Source organism: Hipposideros armiger, unplaced genomic scaffold (genome assembly GCF_001890085.2).
Source record: "Hipposideros armiger isolate ML-2016 unplaced genomic scaffold, ASM189008v1 scaffold_115, whole genome shotgun sequence".
Lineage (NCBI taxonomy): Eukaryota > Metazoa > Chordata > Mammalia > Chiroptera > Hipposideridae > Hipposideros > Hipposideros armiger.
In genome coordinates, this window is record NW_017731465.1 from 1132058 (window position 1) to 1147339 (window position 15282).

General features: G+C 34.6%; 1 protein-coding gene across 35 annotated transcripts in view; it reads left to right on the top strand.

Moving 5' to 3' along the window:
* The window catches only part of ADGRL2 (adhesion G protein-coupled receptor L2), a 396395-nt gene extending 381497 nt beyond the window's left edge, over nt 1–14898 (top strand). For 10 of the 35 annotated variants that reach the window (XM_019647707.1, XM_019647715.1, XM_019647726.1 and 7 more), the window contains 7 exons: nt 2127–2218; nt 3035–3079; nt 4046–4214; nt 6814–6942; nt 7497–7593; nt 9350–9478; nt 12848–14898. In XM_019647707.1, the coding sequence (XP_019503252.1) occupies nt 2127–2218; nt 3035–3079; nt 4046–4214; nt 6814–6942; nt 7497–7593; nt 9350–9478; nt 12848–13602 (1416 nt within the window). In that variant the 3' untranslated portion in view covers nt 13603–14898. Of the gene's footprint in view, nt 1–2126; nt 2219–3034; nt 3080–4045; nt 4215–6813; nt 6943–7496; nt 7594–9349; nt 9479–9703; nt 9786–10340; nt 10393–12089; nt 12143–12847 lie in introns of those variants that run through there. The other 25 variants (XM_019647723.1, XM_019647727.1, XM_019647735.1 and 22 more) reach the window with 12 other exon arrangements.
* Nucleotides 14899–15282: the final 384 nt, after the last annotated feature.

Sequence of the window (15282 nt, forward strand, 5' to 3'; positions counted from 1 at the left end):
GTTGGCACCATCATTGCGCTCTTCCCAGGCAAGGCAGATCAGTCGCCGGCTTCTGGATGGCCGCTCATGGCGGCTGCTGGCTGCTCACGGTAGCCCATGGCAACCCACTGCCACAGGGGCTGCAGCCTACGCCGTCGCCGGTGACTCAGAGCAGCCCAGCTCCAGGTTGAGTTGTTGTTCAGCATCTTAGCTGTGGAGGGCAGTGTCACTGGCCCTCATATGTGGGATCCGAACCAGGGCCCTCTGGCGTCCCAAGCCAGTTTTAACCATCACGCCACTCGGCCAGCCCAAGAGTTCTTGTTTTAACCATTCCTTAAATTTGCTAGTTAAGCCTTAATGTTGCACAAAATAAAAAATAAAAACATCGTTGATTTTGATTTTTAAAAAATTAGATATACTGTATTATATATTTTTTAAAATCAAATCAAATATTTACTGTACTGTCAGGAGGGTCTCTCTAATTTCTCAAAGGAAGAAATTGTGTCTTACTTACCCACAGTATAGTAAGAACATTTTTGTGTGAAGCATTAAAGTCAGTAAATATTTGTCAAGATGTATCACATTGTAATATCCCTGAAATTGTAAGCATTTTTTATATTGTGACCAACTGGAATAATCTTCAGAAAACTAGAAAAATGTTTCTACAAATATATTTACTTCTTCTCTATACAAGTAGTTTAAGAAATGAATTTTAAGGACTCTTTTAAACAAAGAGCTTCTTTTGTCCTCAAATAATTAACATAGAACGCCATCTGCCAACACTTGCAAATTATGCCCGTTTAACCTCATTTTATCCTTTGAGAAGAAATTCTACATCTAAGAGAAATGATAAGGCACAGTGGACAAAATGACTGATAAATAGCTTAGATTAAAGCCTTCACTGTGTTCGTAAACTCATTAGAGTGGACTTGGAAATTTCATTTATTGCCCTGTATCACTTTTCCTAATTATAAAATCAGAAGGAGTGATGAAAGAGTAAAACATGTTATTTTATCAAATAGTATTATAACTTAGTAAAAGTGGCCATGTTACTGTAACAATGTCTGTTATCTACCACTAAGAAATTGTTCTTGTCCCTACATCCAATGGGTCGTTTTCTGAATATACCATTTGGGATTCCACTGTCTTTAAAGCATGTAAAGCTCACAAAATAATATTGTTTTGCCTTTTTTATAGTGATAATCTGAAGTAAATACAATGTCAAAAAAATCAAGGACCATCTAGTTTAGCTCTATTTTAACAGCATAAAAATGGAACTGCCTTTCCCTCTGTCCACCATTCTGCCAGGTGTCTATAGAAGCAAATACAAATAGCAAACCTTTACCTCTCTTCAGTCAAAACACAACTCCTTTCTTCTAAGTTCACTCATGTTCGTTTTCCAAACGTTCTTTCCATGTCAGGTCCCATTTTCCCCAGTTTGCTTTTGTATGCACCTAGAATTTTTTGCACATCTGAGTGTTCAGATGGACTCAAAACAGCCTTTCTTCAGAATTTACCTACTTCCATACAATACAGAGACTAGGAAAAAAAAAACAACTGATGGCTTTTAGTAGTTAAATAACCAATTTATGTATATTTATCTTTCTTTATATAGCTAACTAACATTTTTCATATATTTTATTTCATTTGATCCTCACCTTTACCTTACAAATAGACTGTGCAAATATTATTCTCCTCATTTAATCAGCCGAAATCAAAAGCTAGCCTCTCAACTAGGTCTTAGGGCCCCAGATCCAACAATCCTTCCATTATAAGCTACATGATATAAATACCCTTCCTAAGGAATTTACTTCAATGTTTCCATTAGATGGCTTTTAGGCCCTGGAGTACCTCTAGTTTAAGAAACTAATTTAGGTATCTAATTTATTTAATCATCACCACAGGATACTGATTTAATGAGATTGCAATTTCATGTCAAACGATCTATTAAAAAATCGATCATACATAGCCAGAGTATTTTTTATTTAGACTTAGCTTGATCGCTGCATATGTAAATTAAAATTGAATCATTGTCTACTGTATACTCATGTCATTGATATTTAAAATTGCATCAGTTCATTAAATAAATGTGCAAAAATTTTTTTTCTTTGGTTGTAGTCTAATTCTTTGTTTCTTTATTATAACAGCTAAATATTATCTTCCTGGTGATCACATTGTGCAAAATGGTGAAGCACTCTAACACTTTGAAACCAGATTCTAGCAGGTTGGAAAACATTAAGTAAGTATTTTGTATTTTAATTTTAGTGCTTGACAAACTAAGTGAAAGATGTTCTCCACAGGGAATACATGAATACCTTCTATCAACTGTAGAAATTATTCAGAATGAAGTTTTACTGATCAAGGTTGAGAAACACTGTGACCGTGTCACAGACATTGGTCAAAAAATGAGAGAATTTCTGTCTTGATCTAGAGCCAAGAAATTGTTTCAGTGGCATTGTGGGAATTCCGTATCACTGTAGCAATTTCATTTCAATGTAAAATGCAGTTCAAAATGATGTTCCTGTTTGCATGGCTGACATGATTATATTAAGTTTGTTTTGTTAAGTGACTTTTGGTTTAAGGATCCTGAGCAGTTTCTACTTCAAATCATGCTTTCCTAAGAGAGTACACTCTATTACCATTGTTAATTTGGAGATTATTTGTTGTTTTCATGATAAATAAGTGTTAACTTTATTTCAGTGTTGAATAAAACTTATAATATCCTATCAATGGAAAAATGCTATCTAATTAATAAAAAAATGATAGCTGTTGATTCATTAAGTCATCTTATGGAAGCATTTTCAGGGTACTTTTAAAATAGGATTCTTAATTTAAAATTTTATGAGGTATTATTCAAGTTGCTGATGGGATTGTGAAAAAAATATTTGTAATGTAAAAAATGGCAGATCTATAGTAAGGGTAATTTTTTAAAATTAGATGTTTTAGATAGGTTAGTGCCAGCTTCATTGCATGTTGCATGGTAAGAGAGAGAGCTAATCTTTAGCATCTCTCTCTTTTCTTCCTTTTCCTCTTTCTGTCTTCTCATCTACACCAGTAATTACCGTGTTTGTGATGGCTACTATAATACGGACTTACCTGGGTAAGGTAGAACCCTACATTAACAAATTTATGGCATGATTTATATTTTTACAAATCTGTCAATATCATGAATTGCCCTTAATTTTTATAATTATTTTAGAATATCTAATTTGCTATAGTATTTTTAAACTATAATATGCCTTTATTTTTTAATTGCTTGCCTCTGCATTTTGACTTCCTTAATTTTGACTAATTTATAAAATATATAAATGCTTTCTTATTACTTTCTATTTTAATTCTGTCTAATAATTTTGTTTCTCTTTTCTGCTTATAATGCTTTCTAGCTATGAAGATAATAAGCCATTTATCAAGTAAGATCATTAGTTAGACATGGAATGCACTGACTTTAAATCTTTCTCATTCCGTCCTATTTTCTGCAGTTCTTTTCTCCTTAAGCTATTCATGATGAAATCGCTCCAAAATTACTTTATTTTGAAGTTGTTCTCATGTTTTTGTCCCATTTCAGCTAGGCTTCTTCATGCTTTAGTTATAAAACCTTAGGTTCACCTAAGATTAGTTTATCAGAATCTGAAGTTTAGGTGCTAATTATCTGCCATTTAACCTTTCTGTATGTGTCACATTATTCAGTGTCATGGGTACACCACAGGAATAAAAATATGGGAGTAAACTAATTAAGAACTCCTAATTTCTTGTACCAAAATGCACATAAAAGAGAATAAAGTCATGGGGATGTTTTACACCTTGTATTTTAATATAGTTTTGATACCTTGTTTATTCTGGAGTAAGAAAAGGTCATACCTGCTGTTGCTGTTTTCACTGGAGGCTGCAGTACTAAATGCTATTGTTTTTTCTTTAATCAATGAAAGGTTAAAGCCAAAATGCTGTTGAATTTGAATGTGAACATAGAGAAAGTCAACTGCTACTACTGAAATGTTGTTAATGTTTAAGTGTGCTATATGTCACTCTCTCATTGAACCTGTTAATAAGATTCACTTTATTTTTTCAGGTCTTGGGTGCTTGGCGCTTTTGCTCTTCTCTGTCTTCTTGGCCTAACCTGGTCATTTGGGTTGCTTTTTATTAATGAGGAGACTATTGTGATGGCATATCTCTTCACCATCTTTAATGCTTTCCAGGGAGTGTTCATTTTCATCTTTCACTGTGCTCTCCAAAAGAAAGTAAGTGAAAACACCTAGGGGTTCTGCTCACTTGTTTTTTTATTGGAAATAATATAATAGAGAAAATTTTAAGTTACAACTGATATATTATTAAATAGCATCATATTTTTAATCTTAAATTAATTGTAATGCATGTCTGGAAACTCACGCTTCACATATAAAATATGTCAATAATAATTTTTGGCTCTCAAGTTTGGGAATGTTATAAACTAGATATTTATGTTAAGATTTCATTGCTAGTGGGGTCTATAAAAATACTTTATGTAAAGTGTATACACAAGATAAAGAAAAGGCTAAATCATCCTGTTCTTTGCTCGATAAAGGGAAAGTATGGTCTGAAATGGAACTGAGTACAAGGACAAATGCCTTTCATTTAAAAGCACCAGACATACAAACCATTAATACCAATGTTGCTTTTTTGAGTAATTTTAATAGATCTAAAATCCAGTAATTTAATATCTCACGTTTTATTATTTTGTCCTGATGTTATACTAAGTGGAGTAAGCAAAACTGATTCAAAAATTAATGTTTTAAGATGAAAAACTTCAATCCGTCACGAGAAGACATAGTCTGAGAGAATAGCTGAGTACCACTTCAGTTTAAAATTTCCGTGCCTTTCACCTAGGTATCATCCTTTCCCTGTCTGCATACCTAATATAGTCTTTTTATTCTGTTATTACTAGTTGGTCACTTAAATTGGGCAGAGAAATAGAATTTTGAAAGTGAAAACTATTATGTTTTCAGTCCTGACAGGATGATAGTGTTGTTACTTCCATCAGTTTTGAATAAGCTATAATTTTGAGATAATGGCAGTGGAATGTGCAGTACTGACAGATAATGTACATTCACAGCAATATAGGCATTAGGCAAAACCAACAACGGAGGGTATTATTTGGCTAAAATACCATTTTGATTGCCATTGTCTTGGCTATACAGCATTTCAGAGCAGTTAATAGCCATTAAATGTGCAGAAATTTTTTGTAAGGTATCATGTGTTACTTAATAACACTGAATTTTACCTTTCTAAACATACAGGTATAACCTGAGTAATTACTTTGGCTTTTCTGTATTTCTTACTTTATCAGTGACCATTTTGTGTACGTGCATATGACATTCACAATTTCAGCCAGATTATTTTGAGATAAAGCATAAACTTCTCAGAAAAAGTATTAGGTAGCCATTATTTCCTCAGAGTTATGCATATTAGTTGAACAAAGAGATTTTGCTATGCTTTTTAATTATAATTACATTTTAAAAACATCATGTTACACTTCTTTGGACATGGTCTCCTTAGTCTTGGATACGTCCTATCGGGTGCTGCCAGGATGAGTTGTTAAGAATATGATATAAAATGATTTCATTAAAATCATGGTTCTTACTACTCGAGTGAGCTTATTTAGGCAAAGAAAATGCTTTGAAAGTTCAACCCATTGTTATTTGTTCTAATAGGTATAATTAAATAAAGCTAAAAGGATGAAAATGCAAGTGCACTTAGATGTAAAAGATCATCTAGTGACTTTAATTCTCTCATTTTGCAAGAAATAGTGTCAAAGTCATGATAGGCAGATACTGAGTACAGAACCGTGAGGTGGGGGCAAGGCCTTGGAGGGTTTTTTTGTGACCTACGAGAAAAAAACAATTTCTTATGCAACGTCTCCTTGTCAGTCTTGTAATTTCAGTCTGGCTCTAAGCCACAACAAAACATGTTTCTATGCCAATATAGCTGCACCAAACCTAGCACTCCCCCGCCCTCCTCCCAATTTTGTACCACCTCTCCAGGTGCCCTATTACTTAGCAAATGTTTGGACTTCGCTTTTGAAAGTTTACTTTAAACTTTCTTCTAGGCCGAGTAACTTTTCTATCTATTCATATATCCAAGCTTCAGGGGAAAAGGGAAATTACATGGGTAACTCATTAATGTGAATGGAAATTGCATAAATAGTTCCCTTGTGTGCTAATGAAGTGAATAGGCATCTTAGACTCTCTACACTAAACGTTCAAGCTCAACACATCAGAAAATGAAGAAAACATTCCATCCTAATTAATGGCCTATTATCAAAGCACTTTTTTTCTTTACTCTTGTGCCGGAGTAGTCTTGTCATGATAAAGAGGTTACTCACCAAACTACGCAATCCAGTAAAAAAAAGTTTATGTATTGACCTATCTAAGAGGACACGAAGCGTATAAAACTTAAACGACTGAATTACGAGTGGTTAAGTGTAATTAAGCAAGGGAAGTACTACACTTTTTGTCCTATTTTTTTAGCATGTAATATAAAATTAGGCTAAGGATATAGATCAAACAAGGCGCTTAAAATACGATCGTATTAATTAATAATATTTGCATAATAACAGGGTATAAAGCGTTACCACATAACATCAGATTTTAAAGATTTTCCTAGCCAGTCTAGTGGACAGAGATAATTTTTCTGATTATTATTTCATCAGTGTCAATTGAACTTGATTTTGTAAGTTCAATTTATTTTCTTCACAGAAAAATGTTAGTGGAACTTCCTCTTCCTGATGCTTATTCAGTTAGAGAGACAGAGAGGTGAGGATGATTAGATTCATCGCTCTGTCTCCCTGGTTATTCAATGCAGGTACGAAAAGAATATGGCAAGTGCTTCAGACACTCATATTGCTGCGGCGGCCTCCCCACTGAGAGCCCCCACAGTTCTGTGAAGGCATCCACCACCAGAACCAGTGCTCGGTATTCCTCTGGCACACAGGTAACAAAGAATTTGACAGCATCTTTAATTAACCTTCTTTATGGAAAGCCTACTGAGACAGGTTCTGTTCAGATGCACTAATTGTCTCCTCATTATAATGATCTAGGTAGCAAATACTTGCTTTTTCAGTATTTTGGTTTTTAATTTCTTCCTAAGTGTTGCTTCAAGGTGTTTCTTTAGGTGTGAACATCCTTTTTTGAGCGGTAGACTTCTTTAAGTATACTTCCTAATCATTGGCTATCTTAAGCTCATACAGCACAGTGCTCGTCGTGGGCACTCAGTAAACATTTGTTGAATAGTCAGTCATTCTCCACGTTAAAAAAAAACAACAACAATAAAAGAAAAAAAATTTAAGAGAAGATTAAATACCTCTTAGAGTAGCAACAGAACAGTATAGACTTCCTTAGTTTTAGACCAGAATCAACACACATTTTCTTTTAAAAGGCTAACAGATAAATCCTACACAGATTGTTAGGGTAAATCTTTGTGTGTCTTTAATAAGATAAGCTTGGGGAAACTAACATAACATATGTCTTGCTATTTTATGTTGATAGAGTCGTATAAGAAGGATGTGGAATGACACTGTGAGAAAACAATCTGAATCTTCTTTTATCTCAGGTGACATCAATAGCACTTCAACACTTAATCAAGGTCAGTTACTAGGAAAATTTGAGTTTACAATATAAATTTTGTACCTTTTGCCAGTTTACAATAATTCTAGAGAAAATGGGGACCTTTTCTCTCAAATGGGTTTATATCATAAGCTCCTAAAGCTGTTGAGTCAACTTTTATCCTTTATTAAAGTACATATAAATTCTTTTTATTCAGTAATGTAATGCAAAAGCTATAATTTTGAACTCCACATTAATAGAGTAAGGCTAGAAAAAAGTAATTACTGAAAACATAACTTTGCCACAGATTAAAATATTTTCCTAGTGAGTACAAATTTATCCTTCAAACCGTGACATTTATGCAAGTGTTCTTCTTAAAACAGTAATACAATTAGAATTACTACTCTTCACATTAAATAGTGCCAATTTTGTAGTGAAAATTCTTATTTGCAAAATTTTTTTATTTTACATTATTTTCAAAAAGTAAAAAGTGTCAATATTTATAGTAAATATTCATAAACAATTAAAATGCATGAGAATTTACAAAGTAATTTTTTCTCTTTGAATTACTATTTTTCGTGTGTCTACTATGACAACTTAAAATTTATCATATAATCAATATAATTCTTACTTAAAATAAGCTGGCAAGTAAAATAGTTTAGCAAGATAAGGACCCAAGTGCATGTCCACACACATGTTGCTGAATGCAAGCTTAGCAAAGTCCAGTTTGGTATGAAAAAAATCATGTTATTATATATATCCTTGGAAAGGTGATTTATCCAGGTAATTTCCATTTTGATGTGCTGGTTGGTAATATAACATGTTATATTTTTTATCACAATGAAATATTGAAGACATTTTTCATTGTTGATATTGTTCTGATAAGAGTTTGGTTTAAAATGAAAAGAGGAGTATGTATGGCATCAAAACCAAGTTGAATTTTAAAATATTTTTAGTCAGATTACATTAGTTATGCAAAATCTATGTTTGATAAGTATTGTGAGGTTTGTAATTTGTCAGTTAGGATGAATGAAATGTATGTGTATTCCATTACTCTGATGTTTTTTACCTAATTTTGTTAAGATTTTTACCTAATTTTTGTATCAAAAAGGAAATGAATTATTCAATGATTTATTTTTGAAACCTGGCAAATAAGAATACAGAATGAAAATTCTTGTTATATAAAATTTGTGAATGGTCTAATAATTCATTATACACAGTCTTCTTTCCCCCCCCCCTCAGCATGTGTGCTCTTGCATTTACTAAGAGAAGCTTTGTGCAGTGTGTCATACTATTTATCTGTTTGAAGTTGTTTTTCCTCCTGCTTGTATCAAAGTTGGTATTAACACAGATGTTTTCATGAGGGATAATCCCACACCTGTAAATTCTGAAAGTTTGAGATTCCCTCTTCTGGGCCTCAGTGGTTAGGTTTTTAATATTAAGCAGTAACATCGTGAAACGTAATGTTGATCTCTGTGCATTTAATTGCCATTTTTGTTTAACAGTGATTTTGTATAAATTAGTAAATGTCATCCTCAGCAGGTGTTTACTTGGGGGACTTAGAAAGCACCTGTGAATTACTGAAATTTAACTTCCCTCTCCCCTTTCTCCTTCAAATTAGTAGTTCAAATACAGTCAGAAAATTTCAGCAGATTTTCTGTTGCCAACTTGTCTACTACCCTTGATGAATACAAAAAGCACTTTACTGCAACTGTAACACTAAAATAAGAAAACTGATGTATTTTTTTCTTTTCTTTCTTTTCTTGTTTTTGTTTTTGTTTTTGTTTTTGCTTTAGGAATGACTGGCAATTACCTACTAACAAACCCTCTTCTTCGACCCCACGGCACTAACAACCCCTATAACACATTGCTCGCTGAAACAGTTGTATGTAATGCCCCTTCCGCTCCTGTATTTAACTCACCAGGTGTGCTTATACTTACGAATAAAACTACCTTTCTTTATTGCTAAACAGAGCTCTGATCTTTGCTCTTTTTCTAGAGTACTCTAGTTGTCATATATTTATTATTACATCTTTAATTTCTCAATTAAAAAAATTGGTATTGACCATGCCAGGCTTCTAAAACTGCACTATATTATAGTATTCAGTCATGATAGTATTTACCAATAATTATCCATGTTTTTGACACAGGTGGCATAAATCTTAATATATTATTACAGGACTGACATCACATGGTCCGAGAGCCCATCTTCAAGATTTATATCATTTAGAGGTATCCTATCTATGTAATGTACTGTTCAGTTGACTCTTAAAGCGTGCCGAGAGAATTTGCTTTTGGAATGAATTAGCTAATAATAATAATAAAGATAATTTGGATGCCTAGGTATAGAAAACTACATCCAGTATTATCAATGTAACCAAACTATAGTATAGTGCAGCTTTATGGTAGTTTTTTATTTCTCTTTAAAAAAAAAAAAACTTTGAAAATAAAGTTAATATTAGTTTATAACTATAGTGGGGTGTTTTTTTTAGATGGGGGAGGGGGAGAGATCGTCACTAACCCATCCTGTATTGTTATATTTTCTAATAGTTTATTTTTTTAATAGCATATATATTTAATATTATCAGAATTTTCATGATTTGGGTAATATTTATTGCATAATTACTGCTAGCATATAATCTTTATTTGTAACTGATATTTGCCACTAAATTTACAACAGAACTTTGTTTCTGATTGTTTTTTTTTTCCTTAAAATTCTTTTTAACGTAACTGCAGCTTTTCTTTTCATTCTCTTGTTTTTCTTACTTTCCTTATGCTTTCCTCTAGCAACCTACAGAGAGACAAGTATGGGAGTAAAACTTAACTTTGCCTATCAAATGTAAATTTTTTCAGCATGATTTTTAACCGGCACAATTAAAAACATAACTAGCAGTCATGAAGTACACTCAGCGGGCAAGTGGTTCACAATTTGCAACTAAAACGTTACCAAATTCAAGCAGTACATCTGCCTGTACTGCCTTTTTGTCAGTAATCGAGGTCTGTAGCAAATGCTGTCCATACCGAAGTACACACAATGCTGAAATAATTTGCTCTTTCAAGCCCGAGGTTCTGTCATCCAGAATGCTTAATAATTGACTTATTGTTTCTGCATTCCCACAGTCATCTTGCTACAGGCTTGTGGAAAGTCTTCAACTGAATTACCTGAACTTGGGCAGAAAAAGTTGCCTCTTCAAAACCAGTCAAAGATGTGCTTAAATCTGCAGTATATCATAGAAAACACCTTTTGGATTACCCAGTATATAGTTTTACCTTTATTCAGAAACAATAAAAAGAAAAAAAAATTGACAAGATCGAACCTCTACTGAGGAAACAAATGTTAACCAGCGATCCATGCGTCACCTATAACGTAAAACACCAAATGTTTTCTAGTGGTGGATCTTATAAATAAAGATCGTGGTGCATATATGAATTTAAAAACCTAGAGAATTGTGTCAGTCAAGCTAAAGGAAGCCTTACAAATGACTGTCATGACTTCATTTTCTCATACGTGGAGCATGATATAAATGTAATTGTCAGTTTTTCAAATGTAGAAGTTGGATGAGAGTTTTTAAAATGCCACCAAATATCAACAAATATAATTCCCCCCCCCCATTTTCTCATTTTCTGTTGATGATAATTTATCGAACCATTATCAGATATTTATTGGTCATGAAATTGAGTTTTCTAGGATAATCTGCAGCTTTAAGAGTGGAAATTTCCTATTTTTTCCAAGAATTAAATTTTTTTTCTAAACTCCTCCAAGCCTTGCATACAATGCAGCAGCCTCACAGTGGTCAGTTTCATTTCAGTAACATCATTTCATTCTTTTTTTTTTTTCCAGACCTATCTGTAGACAAGTGATTTTTTTTTTCTTTAGGATTTTGAGAATGAATAACCTAACTTTCCATGATGCAGACCATTTAATTTTCTCTCTTTTTATTTGCCTGAAAAGCACTGTGATGTCTTAGTTTACATGTTTATGTGTCTGTAGAAAATACAACTCTGATTCAAAGCGAGCATGTCAACCATATTTTATTTCCTCCTAAACCTCTTTTCATATCTTCAGCAGACTTACCCAGCCTTTCATTCCTTTAGAGATACAAATATGTTAGCCAAGGCTGACACCCTTTTCCCATTCCATAGTTAATACTTATTCTTGGTTTAATTTCTGTGACCCATACTTAAGCAACCTTGAACATTTCTGCGTTTAACCTCCATGCCGGTGGTGTCTGTGGGCCAGTCTCGGGCAGTAGACTGCTGGTCCATTTGGTACTGTCACTGTGACTGATGCAGACTGCAGGGCTGCAGGCCAACACTTTGATCATCAGGAGCCTGGGGCCATTGCTTTTAGAGAGAGTATTAGTACAAAAAAATAAAAAATAAAATAAATCAAAATAATAAGAAATACTAAATGAAAAAGTAAAAGGCTGCTATTGCTTGTATCTAATTTGTTGAACCCTTGCTCTAAGTTGCTGAGACGCTTAGAAATTCTTCATCATGTTACAATAAATCATTTTACTTTCTTTTATATATCAGCTACTCTTAGGCCAGATAGCCTGAGCAGACAGACATGATGTGAGTTGTCCAAAGTGAGTCATCCCACCTGCTGTCTATCGTGTTGTCGGATGGTGCTTGTGGGCCCCGGTCCAGTCAGTATGAGAGATGGCTGTCTTTGTTTAACATGAATTCTTTGTATCTGTCCATTTTTTTTTCATTCTTTGTTTTACTTCATCTCCAGAAAAAGGAAATGTTAGTATGTGGTTTAAAAAGTTGCTTGCCAGTTATGTGGGTTTATGTTGTACATTTTTGCCTTTGGTTTTTGTATGTGGCGTATTCCTTTTTAATTTAGTGTTGTTTAGGACAAATTCTGTTAATTTTATTTTTCTAAACCATAGTCTCGTACTTTAAAATGTACATGTCAATAATGAATTGCTTTGCATTAACTATGCAAGGGCATGGAGTGAAGTCTTTTTTTTTGTAAGAGTGTCAGAGATTTGACCCCAAATGAATGAACTACCGTTTCCTCCCCCACCCCCCAAAATTGACAAAGTACTATTCTGTCTGCTATTCCCCCCGCCTGGAATACAGTATTATTCTCTCACACTTTTTCCCATTATCTGAGGGGTTGCACCGTTTACGGTTGGGAATGCGGGAAAGCCTGGCACTTTTCAAGTGTGAGCTTTCAAATACAACTTTGTCCTGAACGACATTAAAAAATTTTGTTCAAAAGACATAAAAAGACCCTTTAGGAAGGAACAGAGGCAATGACGGAAACTGCCCGTTTTCTGTTTCAGGACATTCACTGAACAATGCCAGGGATACAAGTGCCATGGATACTCTACCGCTAAATGGTAACTTCAACAACAGCTACTCACTGCGCAAAGGGGACTATAACGACAGCGTGCAGGTGGTGGACTGTGGACTAAGTCTGAATGACACTGCTTTTGAGAAAATGATCATTTCAGAATTAGTGCACAACAACCTCCGGGGCAGCAGCAAGACGCACACCCTGGAGCTCACACTACCAGTCAAACCTGTGATCGGAGGCAGCAGCAGCGAGGACGACGCGATCGTGGCAGACGCCTCCTCCTTAATGCACGGTGACAACCCAGGGCTGGAGCTCCACCACAAGGAACTGGAGGCGCCACTCATTCCTCAGCGGACTCACTCCCTTCTCTACCAGCCCCAGAAGAAGGGGAAACCCGAGGGGACGGACAGCTACGTCTCGCAGCTGACAGCTGAGGCGGAGGACCACATCCAGTCCCCCAACAGGGACTCTCTTTACACAAGCATGCCCAACCTGAGAGACTCTCCCTATCAGGAGAGCAGCCCCGACATGGAAGAAGACCTGTCTCCCTCCAGGAGGAGTGAGAATGAGGACATTTACTATAAGAGTATGCCAAACCTCGGAGCTGGCCGGCAGCTTCAGATGTGCTACCAGATCAGCAGGGGGAATAGCGATGGTTACATCATCCCCATTAACAAAGAAGGGTGTATCCCAGAAGGAGACGTTAGAGAAGGACAGATGCAGCTCGTGACAAGTCTCTAATAGTGCAGCTAAGGAATTCCAGGGGCCCCACGCAAGGATTGATAAGCAAAGACTCCAGGGGCCCGATGCAGCCCCCTCAAACTCTGCCTGAAGAGACTGCTCTGTTGACCTGTGGTTCCTCCAGTGTAAACGAGATGACTGAACCTTGCAGTTCTGTGAATTTTTATAAAACATACAAAAACTTTGTATATACACAGAGTATACTAAAATGAATTATTTGTTACAAAGAAAAGAGATGCCAACCAGGTATTTTAAGATTCTGCTGCTGTTTAGAGAAATTGTGAAAAAAAAAAAAAAAAAAAAAAAAGCAAAACAAAACTTTCCAGCCATTTTACTGCAGCAGTTTGCGAACTAAATTTGTAAATATGGCTGCACCATTTTTGTAGGCCTGCATTGTATTATATACAAGACGTAGGCTTTAAAATCCTGTGGGACAAATTTACTGTACCTTACTGTTCCTGACAAGACTTGGAAAAGCAGGAGAGATATTCTGCATCAGTTTGCAGTTCACTGCAAATCTTTTACATTAAGGCAAAGATTGAAAACATGTTTAACCACTAGCAATCAAGCCACAGGCCTTATTTCATATGTTTCCTCAACTGTACAATGAACTATTCTCATGAAAAATGGCTAAAGAAATTATATTTTGTTCTATTGCTAGGGTAAAATAAATACATTTGTGTCCAACTGAAATATAATTGTCATTAAAATAATTTTAAAGAGTTTGAAGAAAATATTGTGAAAAGCTCTTGGTTGCACATATGTTATGAAATGTTTTTTCTTACACTTTGTCATGGTAAGTTCCACCCATTTTCACTTATTTTCCACTGTATACAGTGTTCTGCTTTGACAAGTTAGTTTTATTCTTACATTTAAATTTCTTATTGCCAAAAGCGTGTGTTTTATGGGGAGAAAACTCTTTGAAGCCAGTTATGCCATGCCTTGCACAAATGTGGTGAAATCTAGAAAAGATTATGTGTCACCCCTCTGTTTATTCTTGAACAGACGGCAAAGAGGGCACTGGGCACTTCTCACAAACTTTCTAGTGAACAAAAGGTGCCTATTTTTTAAAAAATAAAATAAAACATAAATATTACTCTTCCATAGTCCTTCTGCCTATATTTAGTAATTAATTTATTTTATGATAAAGTTCTAATGAAATGTAAATTGTTTCAGCAAAATTCTGCTTTCCTTTTCATCCCTTTGTGTAAACCTGTTAATAATGAGCCCATCACTAATATCCAGTGTAAAGTTTAACACGGTTTGACAGTAAATAAATGTGAATTTTTTCAAGTAGTTAACGTGCACTTTTATGTATGATACATAATTGGCTTTAACACACTGGTCCTTTCCCACTACCCCCCCCCTCCCCCTTGGGTATATTTAGTTCCCTTCATAATATAATCCATGGATATGTGAAAGAATGCAGTGAAGTTCCCTGATGGTTCTAGATGCTGAAAAGTATAATAAATTTATATTCTACTTACCCATTACCCGTGCTCAAAATCTGGCAGATAAGTTTCAACAGGGAAATATACTGAAAGTATTTTGTTTGTTGCAGTGCACCAAAACTTAAAAAACAAAAATAAAAAAAGGAGGGTTGGAACTTCTACAATCAAATTGAACATCATAAAAAAAAATTATTTTTCAGCAGTAGTGAGAACAAATTCCTAAAACATA